This window comes from Typopeltis vanoorti, chromosome 13 (genome assembly GCF_054136105.1).
Source record: "Typopeltis vanoorti isolate ZY-2024b chromosome 13, IOZ_Tvanoo_1.0, whole genome shotgun sequence".
Taxonomy (NCBI): domain Eukaryota; kingdom Metazoa; phylum Arthropoda; class Arachnida; order Uropygi; family Thelyphonidae; genus Typopeltis; species Typopeltis vanoorti.
In genome coordinates this window covers 73,612,081-73,635,669 of record NC_143561.1, presented here as the reverse complement: position 1 = coordinate 73,635,669, position 23,589 = coordinate 73,612,081, and the positions used below count along the sequence as shown (strand labels likewise).

Below are 23,589 nucleotides of genomic sequence, written 5' to 3'. Positions count from 1 at the left end.
GATATCAGAGAGTTGTATATGGGGAAGCAGTATCAAGGAGTTGAAAGGTTATGAGTGCCATTCCATCAGTACTGGAATTGGTATTTATTAGTACCAGTACCGTTTAATCTTTATGTCAATGATATGGTCATTTTCAGACATTCAGTTGTTTGCACGTGGTGTGAAGTTTGAAAATGTTATTAGGAATACTGCTGATATTTTCGCTCTTCAAGAAGATTTGGATAAGCTTGAAAGACTGGAAAATGAAAATGAATGGGGATTTATTTTAATTCATCTCAATGTAAGGTTCAAAATATGGCATCCACAGATGGAATGCTTTATACTGCACTTGCTGGTGTTATACTGGAAGAAGTAAGGAATCTTGGGTGATTGTAGATAGAAATTTGAAATTCAGAGGACATATTGCAAAGGTTGTGACATTATCTCAGAGAATTGCTGCAATATTGAGGAGTATGTTGACCATTAGAGATAAAAGGGTGGTGGTTCTATTGTATAAATTTTTAATCAGACCACATCTGGATTTCTTCACTGATATCTGGTCACTGAGATTTGAAGGGGAATCTTCATGAAGATGCATTGGAGAAGATGCAGTGACAGATAACTAAAATGATATTAGGACCATACGATGTTGATTATTATGATAAACTGAGGATATGTGGACTGCAGAATTTGGTGGGATAGAAGACAAGGAGGATATGATTGAGACATTTATGCTGTTGAAGGGTTATTATTGGATTAACTGGAGATTTTTCATATGGTAGAACAAGAAGGAACAAGGACACGTGTTAACCTCCCACGATGAGTGTTGCGATTCCATGGAGGTCATGAAGATAATAATAATAATAATTATTATTATTTATAATTTTTTTTTTTTAGATCTAAGCACTTACTCTCTGTTCTTTGTTAATGCACCAAAGTGCCATTGAATTAGGGATTAGCTACCTGGTAATGTCGGACATCCTCTAGGTGTACAACATGGATAATAACCGATAATAATAACTGATAATAACTCCTGATAATAACAGCCACATGATGAGACAAGGACTCCACAAGGTTGCAAAAATGTTTCACAGGTATGGTGACCATGCATCCTCCAGAGCTGTCCACAATTTGCTCAAGTTCAGCAGTGATGGGACATGGGCCAGAATGCTCTGCTTGACAGTATCCCAAAGATTTTTGAGATGTAAGTCAGGGTTTCTAGGTGGCCACTTCATTATTTCAAAGAAGTCAACAGAATGCTCCAGGAACCAAGCAGTAGCCTCCTTGAACCTGTGAGATGAACAGTTGTCTTTCTGGTAGATGCCATCTTCATTGGGATGCATGATGGAGATAAATGGGTGTAAATAGTCAGCCATGAGTTCCATGTACTGGGATGCATCGAGAGTCATTGGTACACATACCAAAGGTCCCAAAGACATCCAACTGAAGACAGCCCAGGCCATCACCAGCGTGTACAGTTTAAACCTGACATGCAGGTTTCATGGCTTCATGGGATTGGCACCATATTCTCAATCTCCCATCAGCACTATGAATTTTAAATTGCAATTCATCACTCCAGGCTACATGTGGCCAATATTTAATCTTCCAGTTTCAATGTTCTTTAGCCCAGGCAAGGAGTTCAGTCCATTGTCATGACATTATAAGTGGTACTCTCGTAGGTCGGTGGCTCCTGAAGCCGAGATGGTGGTGAAAGTTTCACGCTCTTTGAATTGACTTTCTAGCTGGAACCCTCTTTCGGATGGGAGGTGATTTGAGATAATGTCTGACCCCCCTATCGTTCTGTACAATGCAAGTCAGACATCAAAGCCCATGATCATTCAAGGCTGGTTGCCCTTTGCAGTTTGTCTGGATGCTTTTTTTTTTTTTTTTTTTTTGCCAGCATTTTCATATTCTCAGAACACTCTTGAAACTGTCATACGAGAAAATCCAAGTTGACAATTTTGGAGATCGAGTAACCCATCCATCAGGCACCTATGATCTGTCCTCTGTCAAATGCATCTAAATTCCACACCTTTCCCATTATGCTTCTCACAACGAATGCTTGAGAAAGCTAATGCTGACAGCTAAGTATAACCACAGTTTTGGCCATGCATGCCACACATACAGGGATTGTGTAATTTATACACTGAAGTGCATAAATCACAATGAACACATCATCCGGATTCACTATTGGAATGCAACTTCATTTATGGTTAGAGTACAATAAGAGTGGAAAAGAAATACTCTGCACTGCTTTTATAGTACTCCTACTTCTTTGCTCCTAATGTAGTTCAGTAGATTACTTCTGATCTATTGAATTATACTACTGATATTCTTTCCACTTAAAATTATGTTGTTGGCTGTTTAATGCAGACCAATTGTTGCCAATATCACAAGAGATATATTTATTTGTGTAGATGAGACTTGAGTTATAAATTTTTTTCACGCACTAACTAGTTTGTTATGAAAAATCACTTCTTTGAAACAGTAAACTGGAAATTGTCCATCTCTAATTAGGACCTTTGAGATTTTTAACTATTGCAAATGTTGACTACAGCGGTATTATTGTGGTGTATAATATATGTAATTTTTTTAAGGTGTTATTGACAAAATGTTTGTATGGCTAATGTTAGTTTTATAAATGTTGTACATTTTAATTTTATTTTTGCAGTTCAAAGAACATGATGATATTTGTAAAGGAGGAATTGCACGAATGTCAGTTCGCTGTAGTGATATAAGAAAGTGAGTTTTTTCCTTTAGTTGTTAATTATTATAACAGGCATTCACATTCACATTGATAATTTATTTTTAGAAATCAAATGATATAGGTTGGCTAACTCGAATTTGCTTCTCAACCCATATCATTTGAATGTGATATATAGTGTTTCTTGGTGCTTGTTAGCTTTGTTACATATAATTTGTCCATCACTCCTACACATGCAAGAGATCACAGACCCTGCATCTGTTTTTGTGTCTACTTAATTTTGAAAAGCTGCAGGTTATTATTCTTAGGAAAAACTAGAAGAGAAAAGCATGGAGAATGGAGGCATATGGGGGGGCAGGAAAGAGAATAGTAGGTTGGGGGGGGGGCTGTTTATCTGTGTGGCCAGCTAGAAGTCATGTTTTTATAGATTTGAAGGAAAGTGAATGAATTATGGTTCTGCTTTACTTAAACTGTAGCTATGGATATAGCAATTATAGAAAAAGTAGGACAGACTATATGTATGAAGTAAGTCAGAAAGAGATGCACTTGTTAGTCAGATTGACCACTTCCTATAGAGTCAGGGTCTTTGGCTTCATATTCAATTTGGAGAGTGCTCAAGTTTGGGATGTATTGGCATTTGTACAATGTGAGCAGTTTACTCAGAGAGAAAAGTAGTACAAAGTGGAATCAGATGCTGCATTTTGGAAGCTAAGGAACTTTAATTATACAGGTGGTCCCCGGGTTACGGACGACCTGACTTATGGCGTTTCGTACTTAGGAATGGGCTCCCATAACAATAATCAATAATTAAATAATGAAATTAATAATTCGGGAACTAATTTCTTTTGCGCATATAAACAAACCCACAATTCGGCGCATTATTAAAGTAGCTCTTCCCATTATTTGGAAGTCAAATTTAAGGGTCTGGGTCACACTTGCCATGTTTAAAGATTGGTTCTTGTACTGTTTTATTCCTGCTGTGGAATGTTATTGTTCAGAAAATAAAATTTCCTTTAAAATTCTTCTTGTGCTGGACAATGTTCCTGGACATCCAACATATTTAGATGACCTTCATCCTAATGTAAAGGTCGTATTTTTACCACCCAACACTACATCATTACTACAGCCGATGGACCAAGGAGTCCTGTCTGCATTTAAGGCTTATTGGCTTATTACTTACGGTGTACATTCCCACAGGCATTCTGGGCTGTGGAAGATGATGTGATGATCTTGAGAGAGTTCAGAAAAAATTATAATATCCATGATGCCATCAGAAACATTGCTGATTCTTGGGAGGAATTGAAGCAATCAACAATTAAAGGGTTGTGGAACAAACTGTGCCGTCATTTTTATGATGATTTCTGTGGCTTCACAGAAGATATTGGTGAAGCCAGAAAAGCTGTGGTGGATGGTGGCAATGCACTGGAATTGGACATCCATGAAAAGGATATTATTGACTTACTAGAGTCCCATTCACAAGAATTATCCAATGAAGACTTTACTGAGATAAAGAAGCAGCTGATAGAAAGACAAGAGCATGAAGAATCAGAAGATGAAACCATCTCATTGAAGCAGAATTTGCTAAGCTTGAGGAGCAAGAACCTAACATTCAGTGGTTCACAAAGGTTTACCATGCAGTTATTGAGAAAATCAGCTGCTACATGGCCATTTATGATGAAAAAAGAAAAAGCCAGTGCAAATAACCCTAGATACCTTTCTCAAGAAACCGACTTCAGTGGTAAGCTCCTCCAGAAACAGAATCAAATCCTGATTCACCAGCTCCATCCTCTCTAGCACCATTTTCTTCATCATCTTCCAATTAATGTTATCCTACCTTCTTGCCTCAAAAATGCAAGTTAGCTATACATTGATGCAACTTTTAAGATTCTTTTTTTGAAATTTCTCCTGTCTCTTATCTAAACTTTTTGTAAGAGTTTATTTTTATGTTCTGTTTGTTTAGAGCTCAATAGTTTCTGTAACTTATTATTACAGTACAGGAGTATTGTTTATTATTATTATTAGAGTATTACACTGTATTATTATTGCCACATATAAGCCATTATATTATTATTACGGTATTACACTGTATTATTATTGCCACATATAAGCCATCATCATCATCATCATCATCATCATCAAATTCCTGCCATGTACCCTCAAGGGGTGTACAGGATATAACAGTACTACATGAAAAAATTACATCATTACTAACTTCCTATCTACAATTTTCCTCCAAATCAGTCTGTTACTTGTCAAGACTCTAACATTATCATATCTTATATTTCTATCGTCTATCGTCTGGGGTGCTTAAGGGTCAAAGCTGTATAACTGAGAGGAGACCTCCGCATAGCCTTTAAAGGAATGCGGAGAACCAACCAGGGCTTCTGACCTAATGTCCAATCCTCACCTTCTCGTGGTGCACCCTGTTGGGTATCTACTTTGATACTGAACGAACGAGGATGGGCTGGCAATTTGGGATTTAGCCGACCAAATTGTATTCTTATTGGTTAAACCAAAATAAAAAATGATGGTACATCATGACATATAAGCCATTATATTATTATTATTATCATTACAGCATACGCACTGTTCATCAGGGATCCGAGTTACATACAAATCTGACTTGAAGACGTTCTCAGGAACGTATCTCGTTCATAACCCGGGGACTGCTTGTAACGTATTTGTACCAGAAAACTTTTATATGAAACATAACACGACTCTATTAATTGAAATTTTGAATCTTGCCTTCTTTGAACAGAATGGCTGTACTTACAAGATCAACCACACAGGCATCGACCAGTGCAATCAGGTCAACCGCTGGAAAATCAAATGCTGTTAAAGATGTGGACTTTTCAAAAATGGTTCAATGTGATGAGTGTAATATATATGCTTAGTGAAATGTGAGAGCTGTGTTTGGGTAGGGACTGAACCGAAGATGAGAGAAAGTATGGATTTGTAGAAAGTATGATATTTTATTAGACTACGAGTTAATGAATGCGAAACAGTCTGAAGAAATGAAATTTAGCATAAATGAAACAAAAGGAAATGGAACAAAAGCTAGTGAAACTGAGGGAGTGAAAGAATGCAAGAATGTAGAAATGAAGGTAAGTGATAAGGGAGGGAAAGGAAGTGTAAATGAGGAAACAGAAGTAAGGTGCGGCAGAACTAGAGGTAGCGAGACTACAGGAGTGGCAGAGAGTGAAATTATTGGAATGTGAGATTTGATCAAACAGTTATTAAAAACAAAAAATGAAATGAGGAATATGCAGAGTGATATTAGACATTTAGTAGAAACACATGAAAGTGTGCAAAAGAAAAGAATGAAAGAAAAAAAAAAGATTAAAAGAGTTGATGAGTGATTCAAGAATAGCAGTGTATTTATGGAGATCATTGTTAGAGGATTGGTTCATGAGAGACTCCATAAGGTGTGCAATTCAGGAAGGAGAATAAGCAGGATAATCATGCTTTGGACATGAGAAAGAAACAAGCAAAAGAATTAGTGGTGGTTGTAGGGACAAATGATTTCAATGGACATAAGGAATATCATGAAGTTATTGAGAAGAGTGAAAGATAACAGTATGGTGGGAAAAGTTGTATTGCCAAGGTATGACGATAATAAGTTGAGAAGGAGAGCCAGAATCATGAATGGTATGCTAATTGAGCTGTGTGAGGAGAAGGGAATACAGTTTGTGAATGTATGGCATGCATTTGAGGGAAGAATGGAATGATACAGATGTGATGGATTGCATTTGAATAGCTTTGTAGTGAGTGCACTGGAGAAAGTGTTGCTGGATGCAGCATGTGATACAAGCAAGAGATCAGAAGTAAGAAATGGAGCAAAAGATCAGGAGAGCAGTATTGAAGAGACGGAAGTGCTTTACGATAGAAACAGTAGTACTGTGAGGGATGAGGAGAGAATGGGAGTGCAAGAGGAATAGGTAAATGTGTGTGTGTGTGGGGGGGGGTGAGCCTAAGTGGAAAGGGAGATGTCACATAGGGAGAGTGGATTATGGAAGTAGTAGCAAATCTATGTATATATGTATGGGGGATGATCAGTATACAAATGGAATAGATCGGGATGTAAGTGAGGAAGTTTAGACTGAGTGGATATATGTGGACAGCAGTGATAAAGGTGACTGGGCAAGAGCAGGCGTGGTAGGAAAATCACAACCAACAAATGGCTTAGCAAGGACCAAAAAGTGAACTGCTGTGTTTATTTACAAATGCCAGAAGTATCAGAAATTAGGGAGATGAAATGCTTTCACCGATTGCTTTTATTCATCCCAAAATCATTGAAATAAGTGAAACATGGTTGAATGAAGATGATATCCTACAGGAATAGAAATGGAAGAGTACAGTTTTTTTTTGTGGATAAAAATGACAAGAAAGGAGTGAGGGTGCTGCTGATGATAACAGGGGGAGGACATTAAAGAGGGAAATAGTGGCACTGGTTATGAGGCAGTGTGCTGTGAGGTGGAGGTTGACAGGAAGATATATTTAATTGGATATCGCTATAGGCCATATATTTGCATGCTGCCTGAGAACTATCTCAGGCAGCATGCAAAGGAGAACAGGTCAGGATCAGCGTTTAGATATGATCATTTCTTCAGAGGATGTAATTGTGAGTGGGATTTCACACTTTCCTCCAGTTCATGAGAATGATCATAAAGTGATCACCTTATGTGTTGTGGCTAGTCATATGCATGCTTCTGTGAGGAAAGGATATATTTGGAAGTACAAGGTTGGTGATTATGGCACACTTAGTAGACAGCTTGGAGCTATAGCATAGAATGAGGAGTTGAGAGGTAAGGAAATAAATGCTGCTTGGGAACTGAAGAAATACATAACAGTATTCATGTGTGAATGTATTCCAAAGGTCAGACGGCTAAATATGATAGGTGTAAAATGGATGAATGAGTTGCTTAAGCATTAAATCTGGAAGAAGAAAGCATTTTGGAGGCAGTGTTCAAGATATATAATGGCAATAATCAGTTACATAAAGATGTTGATTAATTTTAATGGTATAGATGAGAACACAAACTGATAACAAAATAACTATTAGCTTATTGCTGATATTTCGCTGGTATTCTATCCAGCATCTTCAGAGCACAAAAACAGTTTGTTACAGTACACAAAACAACAATAATCTGGTATAACGATGGGACTAGTTTGAACATTTGTAACGTACAACACAAAGACTAAAGTCCTAATTAGGCGCCATATATGTTGGAAGAAAGAAAAAAAAAAAAACACAGAGAGAAAGTAGGTATTAATTAGGTCTTAAGATGACTGTCTCCCAAATCTTTGGCAAATTTATACAGCTATACTTGTTGAGGTTTGGAGTATGTTTCAGGGCTTCTGTTGATTCCATGAACAATCTCTCTGACTTATAACACCTTCTATACAGCACTTTTGTTCCAATTGATCCTATGTGCAAGGGTATCCAAGCCATGGTCTGCTAGACCCGACTTGTGATAGTGATAATGCCGGATGTATTTTTTATGTTCACTGAGGTGGATGTCCACAGTTCTTCCTGTCTGTCCATAGTAGGCTCAATCACATGAACAGGGCACTTCATAGACTCCTGGATGTGATAAAGAAGAGATTCTGTCCTTGGGTGAACAGATGAGAGTTGCCAATTTGGCATACAGTTTAAATAGGGTACATAGCTGATGTTTCTTAAACACTCTAGATATCTTTTCAGATGTGCCTTGAAAATGGGATGGTGACAGTTTTGCTGTAGTCTTCTGTGGTAGATAGTGGGGGGGAGGATTTCTAGGGAGCATTTTGTATTTTGTGTATCTTATGGGGGTTATAGCTATTGGCTAAGAAGGTGTGATGTAAGTGTGGGTGAGTTCAGCAGTGAGAGCATTGTCATTGGAACAAATTGCTCTAACTTTGTGGGTTAGTGTTTTTAGGATACTACCATACTGTTGTGATGGGTGATGGTGTGATTGTTTGTGCAAATATCTCTCTGTATGTGTGGGTTTTCTATAAACCGAAAATGATAAGGAACCATCTGGAAGATGTGTGATTAGTGTATTCAGGAAGGGCAGACATTGATTAGCTTCTAGTTCTATTGTAAAGTGAATATTTGGGTATTAGTATTTAAATGTGCTAAGAATGTATCCAATGTGTCTGGGCCACATGGTCAACTAGCCAGCATAGCATAGCCAAAGCACTGGTTTGAGAGTGGCTGTGTTGATAGCTAGTTTTCCAAGTGTTCTATGTAGAAGTTGGCAAAGGGAGAAAGTGGGGAGCCCGTTGCTGTCCCATCTAATTGTATGTATATTTTCCTTCCCATGTAAAATAACTTGCATATACTGTGAATTTAAAAAGTTCAAATATATCAGGGGAAAGTGTGACTAGTATATCAAGGGTTTCAATTAATGGTATATTTGTGAGTAGTGAGGCGATATCAAAACTCACCATTATGTCTGAACGTTTTTATGGTTTTATAAAATACTTTTTAGGTGGGTAGAATTTTTAACAAAAGGAGGGAGAATTGCTTTTGAGAGTGGCTAGTAGCTTAGCTAAATGTCTAGCAAGTTTATATGTTGAACTGTTTATGTTATCCACAATAGGGTGTAAGGGTGTACCTTGTTTGTGAATTTTTGATGCTCCATATATATCCTGGGCATTTTAACATTGGAAGATCTTAAGTTCGTTAACTGTTTCTTTAGGCCAGGTAGTGACTTTTTTCAATAATTTGCACACCTTATTCCTTTGCGAGTTGGTGGAATCCCAATCTTTAATTTTGTATGTTGACTGATCTTGTAGAAGTCTGTACATTTTACTTTATATTCTGTTGAATTCATCACTACAGTTGCATTTCCTTTGTCTGTTTTGGTTATGGTAATATGGTTATTATTATTGTGTAGCTCTTTTAGAGCAATGATTTCCTTATGTGGGATATTATTTTTGGGAGGATTAGGATGTTGGTCACATCTAAACAAATGTTATTGGCTGTTGCTGGAGGCAGGTTGTATATTCCCCGTTCAACAGAAGCCATCATTTTGGATTTTGGAACTTGCTTGGGAGTAATGGCAAAATTGTCCTCGACTTAAAGCACTAGTGCTTCTTTGGTTAATGTTAATGATGGTAAATTCACCACGACGTGATCTTGTTGTGATTGCTGTTGTTTGATAGCACTATGTTGCTGGAGAATTTCAAATTTTTTCTGGTGCCGGTTTTTAACTTTGACAAATTCTTTGTGTCGGAGATACTGTCAAGGATATCCCACAGTTCCATGTTTAAAATATCAAATAGTTTGGCATGTAGAGCATTGATGGTTGAATTTATGTTTGATAGCTCCAGGCGATTTGCATTTATCTATTTCTGTAGTAATGGTAAACTCATTCATTTTAAATGTGCTGGGCTTTTGCCAAGTGAAACTTGTTTTTGATTTTGACAAAGTTGGGTATTAAATTGATGTCTAGGGAAAAAAAAAAAGTTGTTCAAACTAGTCCCATTGTTATACCGGATTGTTGTTGTTTCATATACTGTAACAAACCATTGTTGTGATCAGAAGATGCTCTATACCAGTGAATATCAACAATAAGTTAATAAATAGTTATTTTCTTATCAGTCTGTGTTCACATCTATACCATTAAAATTAATTAACATGTACAACGAACACATAAGCCTTTTTTCACATTTGCAGTTACATAAAGAGTATAAAAAACAAGCCAGGGAGTGACTCAGTTAGTAAGGATAACAAAAGTGCAGTATGAGCAGAAATTGGCAAATGAGGCAATGGAAAACCCTGGAGAGTTTTTTAGATATGTGACAAGTAGAAGGAAGAATGATTATGGTAAGATGAAGATAATGGATGAAAATGGTAGAATAGTAACTGCTGCAGTTGAGGTATATTCAGTGATCAGTTTATAAGGGTGTTTCATCCTCATCAGGGTTCAATCATGAGGAACTTAAGTGTAGAGGATGTAGGAGAGGATGGCTTAATTGTAAGTGAGCTGGAGGGATTTGAGTTAATAAATAACCTTGATGTCAATAAGTCTATAGGATTTGATGACATATCACCACTTGTCTTAAGGGAATGTTCCAAGGAATTGGAAGTAGCATTGGCATGCCTGTTTAATAATAGTCTTACAACAGCACAGCTTCCAAGGGAGTGAAAAGAAGGTAAAATTGGTCCACTGTATAAAGGTGGTGATAAGGCCGTGATTACAAATTATAGGCCAGTCTGTATATCTGGAGTCATGGTGAAGGTACGAGAGAGAGAGAGAGAGAGAGAGAGAGAGAGAAAGATTGGCAAGAAGGAGGATACAGCAATAGCTTGACGACAGCAGCATTCTCTGTGATTATCAACATGGGTTTGTTTTACTAACTTATATACTATAACAAGGGGACAAATACCTTGGACAGGGGAGATGCACATATACATTGGTGTACTTGGATTTTGCAAAAGCTTTTGATAGACTGCCACATGACAAGCTCTTAAACGAGGAACTCATATCCAACTCAGAAGTCTGTTATCTAACAGATGGTATTGGATAACAGACTTCTGAGTTGGATCAATGACTGGCTGTCAGATAGGTATCAGAAATTGTATATCGGGGTGCAGTATCCCATAAGATGAAGGTCACTAGTGGTGTATCTCAGAATCAGTTTTGGGACCATTGTTGTTCAATTTGTATATTAATGATATTGGGATAGGTTTAACTAGTGATATGCAGTTGTTTACAGATGATACAAAATTGAGGAGAGCAATGCAGAGTCAAGCAGATGCTATAATCTTGCAGGAGGACTTGAATAGATTGCAAGTATGGGTAAGTAAGGTAGGTAAGTGGAACTGTGAGTTCAATGTTGCAAAGTGTAAGGTTTTGAAATTTGGTAAGCAACAATTGAATGCAAAGTGTAAGTAAACAAGTATATGTATAAATAAGTTAGTAAAACACGATCTCCCTTTAATAAATCCATGCTGATTATCACAGAGAATACTGCTGTTATCAATCCATTTCTCCCGCTTCTCACCAAGTATACACTTGGTGAGAAGAAATGGTTTGATATGAAATGGGAAACTTTAAAGGACATATAGGAGATGAGAAATCTGGGAGTGGTGGTGGACAAGGACCTGAAATTCATGGTCTACATTGCACAAGTTGTAAAGACATCCCATCAGATAATGGCAATGATGTGCAGGACCCTGATATGCAGAAGTAAAGAGGTTATGATGCCATTGCATAAGGTCTTGATCAGGCCTCATATGGATATTGTGCCCAGATTTGGTCACCGGGTTTTCATGTTGACAAGGATATGTTAGACAGGGTCCAGAGATGATTCACAAAGGTGATCAGTGGTGTTTGTAATGTGGAGTATGAGGACAGATTGAGAGAATGTAAATTGCAAAGTCTCATGAATAGAAGAAGGGGGGGGGGGCAGGCGATATGATTGAGACATATAAGATAGTCAGAGGGTTGTTATCAGGTTGACAGAAGAGATTTTTCATAGCATGGTAGAAGGAGGGGGGTGGGTGTAGAAAAAGAGCACATCCTTTGAAACTATAAGGAGGGTGTGAGCAGCAGGTTCTTTACATGTAGAGTGGTTGGTGAGTGGTATGCATTGACTGAGTGTGTTGTAAATTGGACACGTTAATCAGTTTAAGGCACAGGTGGATGATCTTTGTCTGTGATAGTGTGTACCTCCCATGATGCGCTTCTGACTCCGTAGAGGTCAGATGTTAATATTAATAAAAATTATTATTACCTGACATAAATACAATACATTTATGGTAGGAAGTGCTGGATATAAAAGTTGGCCCAAGAAGTGATTCATGATCTTTATCAAAAGTAAAGGGAGGTAAGGAAGGACCTTTTTTTTGTGAGAGAACTACAGGTTTGTTTTTTACTTTCATTGAAACTTGATGTCTCCTGCTATTCTTTATTTGAGAATGGTATATCTATCTTTAAAGTACTAGTCGAAATTTTTATTGTTTGGGTAGTGCAGCCAGCTTCTCAAAGGACAGAAAAATGGATTTAGTGTATAGTTTATCAGCAAATTTCTGAATGGAATTTTAATTCCATGCATGTGTGTTTGGAAAGTGGGGGGGTGAAGGATAGTTAACAAGGTAAATCAAAGAAAGAATAATGCTCTGGAATACTCTTGTTGGTAAGGAAGTCTATAGAAAATAAGAAAGATAGCCACTCATGATGCTAATTTAGTGGCTATCAGAAAGTTAGCCTAATTACAAAATACAGTAGAAAGACATTAATACATTGGAAAGAGAAGATATCTTTGTTACTTCCTAATATCTTTATTCTCAATACGATTTTGCTATTGTTGCCTATTAACTGTTCTAATTTTTTTCAGAACTTTCATGTTTATTTATTTAGCATAGGAAAAATATAAAAAATTAATCAGGTATTGTAGTTAAGTTGTTGGAGAAGCTTGTGAGAACTAGAATCCAGAATTGGGTTGACAGCAGGTATTATTTTGATGGACAGCATGGATTTGCTAAAGGGAGGTCATGTTTTAGTAATGTACTTACTTGTTACAATAAGGCGACTGCTTCCATGGACAGAGGAGAAGGATACACAGTAATATACAGATTTCACAAAGGCTTTTGATAGATTACCACATGATAAGTTGATAGTCAAACTGGAGTGAATGGGGTTGGATATTAGATTGGTGCTGGATTGGAGACTGACTATCTGATAGGTATCAACAAGTTGTTTATAGGGGGGGGCTGCGATATCCAGGAAAAAGGAAAGTTACTAGTGGTGTGCCTCAGGAGTCTGTTTTAGGTCCATTGCTGTTTAACTTCTATATTAATGATATTGGTGAAGATTTGGATGGAGATATTCAGTTGTTTGCAGTTGATGCAAAGTTGGGATGAACCATGAAGAGTAGAGAAGATGTTGTGGCCTTACAAGAAGACTTGAATAAGTTGAGTGATTGGGCATCGGAATGGGGATACAAGTTCAATGTTACAAAATGTAAGGTTTTTAAAATTTGGGAAACAAAGATGGGATGCAGAATTTATGCTTGGTGAGGATATATTGTCAGAGGTGGAGGAAATAAGAGATCTCTGAGATGATAGTGGATAAGGTTCTGAAATTTAGGGGATACGTAGCCAAAATTGTGAAGATAAGACAACATGGCTTCTGGGAATGATGCAGAGGACACTGACTTGTAGAAGTAGGGAGATTCTTGTTCCATTGCATAAGGCTTTGATTAGGCCACACATGGACTATTGTGCCCAGATTTGGTCACCTGGTTTTCAGAATGATGAAGAGATGTTGGAAAGGGTCCAGAGGCGACTGACTGAGGTAGTTTCTAACCTCTGGAATGTCGAGTATGAGGAAAGATTGAGAAGATGCAACTTACAGAGTCTGGTGGACAGGAGGAGGAGGGGAGATATGATCAAAACCTACAAGTTAGTAAGGGGTTGTTATAGGATCAATGCTGGAGAGGTTCTACAGAAAATAGTGGGAGATCAGGGGAGAACCAGAGGTCATCCCTGGAAAGTGTATAAAGAGGGTGTGAGTAAGGGAGTGAGAAGCAGGTTTTTTTCATGCAGAGTTGTGATTGGAATGCCTTGCCTGAGAGTGTGGTGTCTGCAGAGAATTTGAGTGTGTTTAAGGCATGGTATGATGAGTTGTGTTTATGATAAAAGGGACCTCCTAGATGAGTCTTTGACTCCATGGGGTCTTGGGTAATAATAAAACTATATACAGATTGAGAGGTCCGTCAACTAATCGATGGCACTATCTGTGAGTGAATGCAAGTTCTTAGGCCTCCAGGAAAGGGTGTGTGTGTGATGGAAGGTAGCATCAGTGATGTGATGCATAGTTTGCACAGCACCATACATGCAAAAAGAGTGACTGTAAAATTCCCTACAGTAAACTTGTAAACTTGCCAAATCTAGTAAACCTGCCATAAACTTGCCAAATCATGTCAAACATCTCCATGGCAGATTTGCCCAGTTTCATGCAGAATTTTACTTTTGCTCTTTGTTCTAACTTGCTGTCCATGATGAAATCACAGATGTGGTAAAGCAGATGGTCAGAATAGCATCAGTTGCACAGCTCCCAATGTACACAGGACGATGCCTTTTGGCATACTGACTTTTGAAGGTAGGTGCTCCCTGTGACTGTGCGTGCAGCCATGTGCTGCCATCTGTTGGCGTGTTACAAACCTAGTCTCTAAACGTTTTGATACCACCTCTTACATATAAGTTTATTATCTTTCATGAGTAAGAGTCACATAACAAATTGTCCTCCAAGTGAGACACCTGTTCATGCTGGAGATAGTACTTCCCAGGAATGGTACTGGTCCTTTACATTCTTCCTCTTTTTCTATACATTTCTTCTGGTATTCTTTGTACTATTTCTGCTTATTCTTTTTTACTCTCCTACCTTCCAAATCACAATCACTGGGATCCGATGCCCTGCAGCCATGCTTACTGTGCACTATGACCCATGGGCATCCAGAAAGTGGGGGGGGGATCCTAATAGTCTTGCATTGCTTTGGCTCCCCTGTTCCAGCAAGTTGGAGATGAGTGATCCTGGATGGCCTGGCCAGAATCAGTCAGCTAGTGGGCTTGTTTGAAAGGGTAAACAGTGTTGCAGTAAATCTCCTTCCCCATTGTCCAGAGACAGGTTCCAAGGCTTGCTGTAGTGCTTGCTGATATAACATTTAGGGTGATCCTTTTGTTCCCCTTTTGATTATATTTATTATTTGCTAGTTATCATACATTCATACTCTGGCAGGTGGAGATCTCTAGTGCCAAATCAAAAAATCCTTTTGAGTATGAATCTCTCATCTTTAAATTTTCTACATCTTTACAAGGCCAGGCCAAATACATATACCCTAAATACATCCTCTGATAACAGAAAATTATCAGATGATAATAAATAGGAAATAGAAAATAAAAAATTAGGGAAAATGTCACCCTTCTTTATCTCAAATGGTTTATGATTAGTAGGATTTCCCAAAAGAGTTTAAAAGAAAAATGATATTTCCTTGATATTTTTGTTGAAATATCACATCAGCAACACTCAGGAAATTATTATGAGTAGCATCTGTGTGCATCATGTGGTGGTGGGAAATCATGTACAGTAACACCTTAAAAAACAATAAAGTGTTCTAGAGGTGTGATATCAGAATGGGATCTTCTTGATTTCTAAATGAGGATATATGTTTGGAATTTAAAGGTCAAGAAATGACAAAAATGAAGCACACTATAATATGTAGAGATGGTAAAGTTGTCTAGTTCTGTCCATGACTATAATCTTTACTTTTTACACACCCAAACCTTTAAAAAAAACCAGGTTAATTACTTCTGTTTAGAACACATTGTTTGCATGACCTATTACAGTCTCACACCTGAAACTACTCCTAAAACAATTCCACCGAATAAGAATTCCCCTGGCAAGAACATACTGAAAGAACGCTTCTAGATACCCTTTCAAATAATGGATACTTCTATATCCTCCCAGTGTAAATTAAACACAGGAGCTGATCCTGACATACTATTATCATCATTATTATTACCTGGAGTTCTCTGGTAATAATAATAATAATAATAATAACAATAATAATGATGATAATTATTATTATTATTGCCCACAATTCCACTCATTCAGTTCATTCTGCAAGTGCTGCATGTCAGTCACATTCCTTATTACCCTGCCTATTTTATCATCATCAGAAACTAACTACATATCTTCTGCCAAATCCATCTCAATGTTATTAACATAAAGATGTAATGAGAATGGATCAAGGACTGATCCCTATACTACAGCATTGGTCACCTTAAAGCTTGCAGACTCACATTTCCCCAAACACCACTTTTTTTATATCTGTCAGTCAGCCTCTAATCTACTCTGATACTTTATAGTTCAATCTCATGTCCTTCATTTTATGCCCCAACCTTTCTTGCTGCATCCTGCCCGAAGCAGGATGTTCAATAGTATTGATGTATGTTCAATAGTATCATGATGTATCCACTCCCCTTATCTTTCTCAACTGTTGCAACCATTCCCTTCCTTCTGTATTGTTTGCATCTTGAATTTTTGTTATCATAGCTCTTCTTAATTCAGTACTATCATATCTTGATAATATACTAATGATCTTCACTTTCTCACTATACATTCTCATTTTTTTCTTCAATTCTTTTGTATCCCCTCTCTCATACTGTATTTATCACTAGTTAAATCATTTGTCTCTACAAATATTGCCATCTCTTTTACATTTATTTTCTGTTTTTCAGTTGCATTTCTTATATTTTTGATTTTCATTTGCAGAAAACAACACTTGAATCATGCCACAGTCATCAGTGGCATGTTTTATAAGGGAGTCACCATAACTTTATAGCATCCTTTTTTTTTTATATTCCACCCTGATTATCATCACTTAATATATTACCTGCACAGCTCATTGTTGTTTCTCCTTTGCTGCTTTACATTTTCTTCTCCTGCCTAATGCATCTCGAAACACCTCTCAATTTTTTGTAATTCTTGCATTGTCAGTCTAATAAGTTGTTTTTCTCTTGAAATTTCAAAAGTCAGTACATCTTGAATACCCTTATATTTTTCTCTTCACTGAGGAGCCTTCTTGTCCTCAACTTCATTATTCATGTTAGCATTCCTTTTTGTTACTGCTCTGTTCTTATGTTTTTTGGCACCATTTTATGGTAATTATAAAATTATTTTTATATAGTAATATCCCAATAAATATATTATGATATACACCAAGTACAATAAAACCATATGAAAATTAGCAGTGATATATTGTAAAACATGTATTTTTCTAAGAAAACACACAGTAAAACAGAAAAAAAAATCGCCTGCTGTACATGAGTATTAAACAAAGCAACCTCTCACAATATAGTCTTGAATCCAATCTCGAAATTCACAGAAAATAAATGAGCTAAATCTCAAAAAAATAAACAAAGTTTGCTAAAACTAATTAAGTTCTGTGAACCATTTGAAAGTACTGATCACTGTATTAATATAGTTCATAGATGCTACTGGCGCAGCTAGTTAAATACAATTTAAATAGACCTTATTCATCCCATGATATATCTCTGCAAATGACCATATCAAATGATGTATTAAACATTTTCCAGAGGAAGAGAAAGACATTGGCCATTTGTCCTTCTTAAAATCATTCACGAACACAATTCAGACAAATCTAAGTTCTTGACCTCTTGGGAATCTGATAAGTCAACAAAGCCAAAAGAATAGGAAAATTCTTACAATGGAACTGTTGTGGATTCCACCAAAATATCAGTGATATCAAGATTTTTATGCAGGAGATATTTAAAGCCCAGTGAGGACCCTACCTTAAGGTATTTTTGTAAGGACAGACGTGGAGATCGACCTCCTCATGGAGGAATTGGTATCCTTGTGGGCAGCCCCACTTTTAAGTGTGTCAAGTTAATACTGATCTAGAAGTAGTAGCCATCAATCTGTCAATGGGAGTGCTTATTACAGTATTTTTTCATTATTTATCACTGAGTACTGAGTTAACTCAAGCTGAACTTGAAAATCTTATATTGCAACTGCCTCACCTCTTATGGGTGACTTTGATGAGTACGGTATTCTGTGAGGTGGTGCCAAAACAAATGGGTAAACCATACAATTGAGTGTATATGCTTGATAGTAATCAATTCTACCTTTTTTTCATATCTCTTCTTCTTCTTCCCATAGTCTACAATAGGACTACCGAGTTGGATGAAGAGTTAGAAGTTCATGAAAATGAGGTTGAAGAGCTCTTGCATAACCTGGATAGAATTTGTCAATAGGGACAGATGGAATATCTGCCCATTTGTTAAAGGAATGTTCAGCTGAATTGGCTAGGCCTTTCACACATTTGTATAACTTGAGTCTCTGCTCAGGAATGATACCACAGGAATGGAAGGAATGTATGATAGTTCCATTGCACAAGGGTGGTTCAAAAACTGATGTGTCTAACTACCGGCCTATTAGTATCTCTGGTGTGGTAGTGAAGATTTTAGAGAAGTTGGTAAGAACTCGCGTACAGAAATGGGTAGACAAGCATTCTATACTCTGCAGGGAACAGCATGGGTTTACTAAAGGAAGGTCATGTTTTAGCAATTTGCTCATATTTTATAACAATGTTACGGCTGAGTTGGATAAAGGGAATGGATACACTATGATAATGTTGGATTTTTCTAAGGCATTTGATAGAATGCCACACAATTGGCTGTTGTGTAAACTAGAGAATATGGGATTGGAACATAATCTATTGACTTGGATCAGGGGATGGTTGACAGACAGATATCAAAAAGTGGTATACAGTGGGTGTGAATCTGCCAGATTTAAGGTAACCAGTGGTGTACCTCAGGGTTCAGTCCTTGGGCCATTATTGTTCAATTTATACATTAATAACATCAAGCAGGATCTATCATCAGATTTGCAATTGTTTGATGATGATGCAAAGATAGGCAGGGCAATCAGGAATGCTACTGATATTCAACAATTACGAAATGATTTGAATAGACTGGAAATCTGGGCAAACAGAAATGGCTGTCAGTTTAATGTTAGTAAGTGTAAAGTTATTTACACTTACTAACACTTGCACTTTGGCGTGATTAGAGTTCCAGCGGCATATTATATTAGCGGGGTTATGCTACAAGAAACTGAAGAGGCAAGGGATCTTGGTGTATTGGTGGATAAGAATTTAAAGTTCAGAGGTCACATAGCAAAAGTTGCAAATACAACTCAGAGGATAATTGTTATGTTGAAGCGAACCTTGACATGTAAGGATAAGGAAGTAATTTTGCCTCTTTATTAGGCTTTGATAAGACCACACCTGGATTACTGTGTGCAGATTTGGTCTCCCGGGTTCCAAGGGGGATAAAGAAGCTGTGGAAAGGGTGCAAAGAAGAGTTACAAAGATTATATCCAGATTATGGGATTTAGATTATGAGGACAGATTGAGAGTATGTGGATTACCGACTCTGGTTAACAGGAGAAAGAGGGGTGATACGATAGAGGTCTATAAACTTTTGAATGGGTGTTATAGCATTTCAACTGATAAAATTTATCGTTATGTGGAAGGTGGGGAGAGAACACGGGGGGCATCCATGGAAGTTAAATTTATTTGCAGTCAAGAAAGGGGTAAGAGCTAGGTTTTTCTCCCAGAGAGCAGTGAGTGAGTGGAATAATTTGCCTTTATGGGCAGTGAGTGCATCTAGTGTGAATGAATTCAAGAGTAGGTATGATAGCTGGGTTGGGTAATTTACAGCGTCCCTCGATGAGTCCTTTACTCCCTGGAGGTCTCAGATAATAATAATAATAATAATAATATATCAGAAAATATTCCTGACAAAAATCTCCACTCAATTTTTGACAGACACTTAGCTATAAGTGAAACACCTTCAAGTTCCTGGAATAAGTCCTTTAAAAATTTGCATTGGGAGACATTACATCTGCTGATATGATGAAGCCAGATGAGTTGTTTCCTTCATATCTTTGTTATGATGTTATATCTTGGACTGACAAAAGAACCTATTCTTTGTGTTACTTCAAAATTTGTGACACGATCAGTGTATGGTATCTTTCAAATGCCAGCAACTCTTTTTCATTTTCTTTTAAGAGGGGGGGTCCAAGTTTCACTTCTGTATAGGTGTACTGACTAGTGTGTCAATAAGATGTAACCTGTTTGTAATTGTAAGTTTGTTATCTTTTCGTATGGTTTTAGTTTTTGGAGTGCTGTTGTCACTTTTGCAATTTTTCTTCTAATATTCTGTTTTGATCTTCCATCTTTATTAAAGATATTAACTTCTTCTATGGATGTATACTCAAGAAGGATTTTTTCAGTTTCTGCCATAGCAATCCCTTCTTAGTAAGAAACACATATTTCTTATTGTTTTTTATTTTTTGGGTACCTATGGTTAATCCATATTTCTTAACAGTATAAGCTATCATTTGGTCATTTCCTGAAGATCTGATTTGTTTTCTGCTAGGAGATCAGTATCATCAACAAACTTTAGATGGTTTATTCTTCTTTTTTTCCTACTGTCACTCCAATATCACAGTTCTCTGGGGCTTCATTTACAACATATTTGAAGAAGAAGATAAATACCATTAGCATTCCTGCCTCACTCCATGCCCTGTTGGAAAGGGAGTGCTCTATAATTGTCCTTGATTTCATCATCATTTTAGAATATTATTATAGGAATTCAGTCAGTCATATTATTTTCCTATCTATTCCATTATGTTGCAGAATTTTCTAAAGGGCATCAATGATATAGGGCAAGATTAAGGGGAGATATTCAGTTAATTGTTGATGATGCAAAACTGAGAGAGCAATAGTTGATAAATGTGATGTAGATATCCTATAGGATAATTTAAATAGATTGGTATTGCGGGCATAGGACAATTACTGTCAATTTAATGTTGCAAAATGAACTTCAGGATCGACGATGAAGACTTTTTTTTCAGTACATGACAGGAAGGCAAAAAATGAGGGGTCACACTTGATAATTGTCTTAGTGTGGTTAGTAACGATTTTAAGACTAGGTTATTTTTTCTTTCTTCTTGGAGGACAGTGAATGAATGAATGAATGAATGCGAATGTTTGCTACCTGAGGTGGTTGTGAGTGCTTCATCAGTGTATGAGTTTAATGAGTGTGTATTGTGTGAATAAAGGTGCTATGACTCTCCCGTTATGAGCCTTCTGACTCCATGAAGATACCTGTATAATATTTTTTTTTTTTTTATAAATGCAATAAATATTTATTCTCTTTGAAAGAAATTAAAGAAACTATAATAATAGTTTTTTTTTAAAATTTAGTTATTCATCATCAACATCATCATACGTATCAAGGATTTAGGCCTAGCATGGCCTGTTCCGGCTTTAGAAGTCATCGTTGAATCGTTTAAGAGGACGTCCTGGTTTTCTTTTTCCTAATGGCTTGTACTTTAAGGCTTGTTTTGGTAATCTTTCTGTTTTCATTCTTTGAACGTGTTCCATCCATTTATGTTTATATTTTTTAATTTTTTCTGTTACTGGTTCTTGGTTTAATTCTTTCATAATATCTTCGTTTCTTTTGTGATCAAATAGGGTATACTTTGCAATTTTTCTCATAAACTTCATTTCTGCTGTTGTTAATCTTTGTTTGTCTTTTTGTTTTATTGTCCAGATTTCGCTTCTATACATTAAGACCGGTAAGGCTAATGTATTGTATACTTTTAGCCTGGTTTGTTTTTGAACTAGGTTTGGTTTAAATATAGAGTTAATTACACCTGTTATTTTTAAATATTTTGCAATTTTTGCATTTATATCTTTTTCATTTTCATATGTGGTCATACATCCTAGATAGTTAAATGAATTCACCTGTTCTAAGATCTTGTTATCTATTACTATTTTAGTTCTTGCTGGATCTTGTCCTTTAAAGGCCATACATAGTTTTTGATTTTTCCATTGATATTATCATACCATAATCTTTGGATATCTCATTTAGATTTAAAATAGCTTTCTGTAAGTTATCTTCAGAATTCAGCTAAAAAAAAATCAGCTGACGCCTTTTTACCGTATATGGGGAGTAGGCGAGGCCATTTAGCCCTATCTAACTTTTGGAGACTGAGTGGGCAGTTCAATCTCCACTGGTACCAATCAGAAATAGATGGCCCAAGGCTATCACTAATTAAGCGGTACTCAGTGAAGAGAGATGGCTCAAATGTACCGCCATCTCGTGGTCCCTAACCCTAACACAATATATTTAATGTCTGAAATAATGTGGGCTCTACGGTCGATTTTCTTGAGTTTACAGGACGAAAAACCCAAGTTTCCGGGAGGAAAAACCTGCTTGCCCGTGCCAGAGATCGACTAACTCGGGAACCGGTCGAAAAAAGGCTTAGAAAAATTTCCTCTAGTCACCAACTAGACTCGAAACCAAGTCTTCCTTCGTGCGGCCAAGCGCCTTCAGAATTTGTAATTATTATTTGGTCGTCTGCAAAGAGGAGAGTGTTGTAGGTGAAAGTTTAATTCCTTGATGTAAATTTTTACTCCATTTTATTATTATTTCATTTAAGTAGATATTAAAAAGAGTTGCTGAGAGGGGACATCCCTGTCGGACCCCTTGGTTTATCTCTCTTGTATATGATAGCTCGTGATTTAATCTTATTTGTATTTGATTATTTTCATATATACTTGCGATAGCTTTTAGGATATTATTTGGTATTTGTCTTTCTTTTAGTATGTTAAATAATATGTTTCTTTTAACTTTGTCAAATGCTTTTTCAAAGTCAATAAATGCAATATGTGTTTCTAAATTATATTCGCTTCTTTTCTCTATTATTAATTTTAGGCAAAAGGCTGGGTCTATACATGATCGTCCTTTTCTAAATCCATTCTGTACCTCTAGAATAAAGTTTCCGGAATATTTCATTAGTTTGTTATTTAAGATTCTGCTATATATTCTGTAACAGGAATTTAGTATACTGATACCTCTATAGTTTTTAGGGTCATCTCTATTACCTTTCTTAAAGATAGGAATCACAATTGCTTTTTTCCATTCTATTGGGGGTATACCAGTTGAGTAAATTTTATTTAAAAATAATAAGAGTCTTTCTTTGAATCTTGTTCCTGCATATTTATATAGTTCTGAACCTAGCTTATCTTCTCCAGGTGATTTTCAGGCTGATTTCTAATTCTTCTTCAGTTATTTCCTTTTCATTTTCGTTAATTGTTTGCCAGTTGTCTTTTTTAAAATATTTGTCTGTCCACAGTTCTGTGTAGTAATTTAGAAATTCTTCTAATTTCAATTCAGTGTTTAATTTTATGTTTTCTTTGGTATCTGCATTTAGGTGTTTCAAAATCTTATATACATTGGGCCTTATTTTATATAAATCATGTTCTAAATTAGAAACAAATTTATTCCATGATTCTCTATGTCTTTTTCTGACTTCTCT

The 23,589-nt window shown here is 36.6% G+C and overlaps 1 protein-coding gene across 5 annotated transcripts in view; it reads left to right on the top strand.

The window, feature by feature from the left end:
• Oseg6 (intraflagellar transport protein Oseg6) overlaps positions 1-23,589 on the top strand; it is a 745,559-nt gene that overhangs the window by 446,617 nt on the left and 275,353 nt on the right. For all 5 annotated transcript variants that reach the window (XR_016549279.1, XM_090403102.1, XM_090403101.1 and 2 more), the window contains one exon: positions 2,651-2,721. Coding sequence is in view for 4 of the 5 variants with exons in the window: in XM_090403102.1 (XP_090259228.1) it covers positions 2,651-2,721 (71 nt within the window). In the remaining variant the exon portion in view is untranslated. The remainder of the gene's footprint in view (positions 1-2,650; positions 2,722-23,589) is intronic.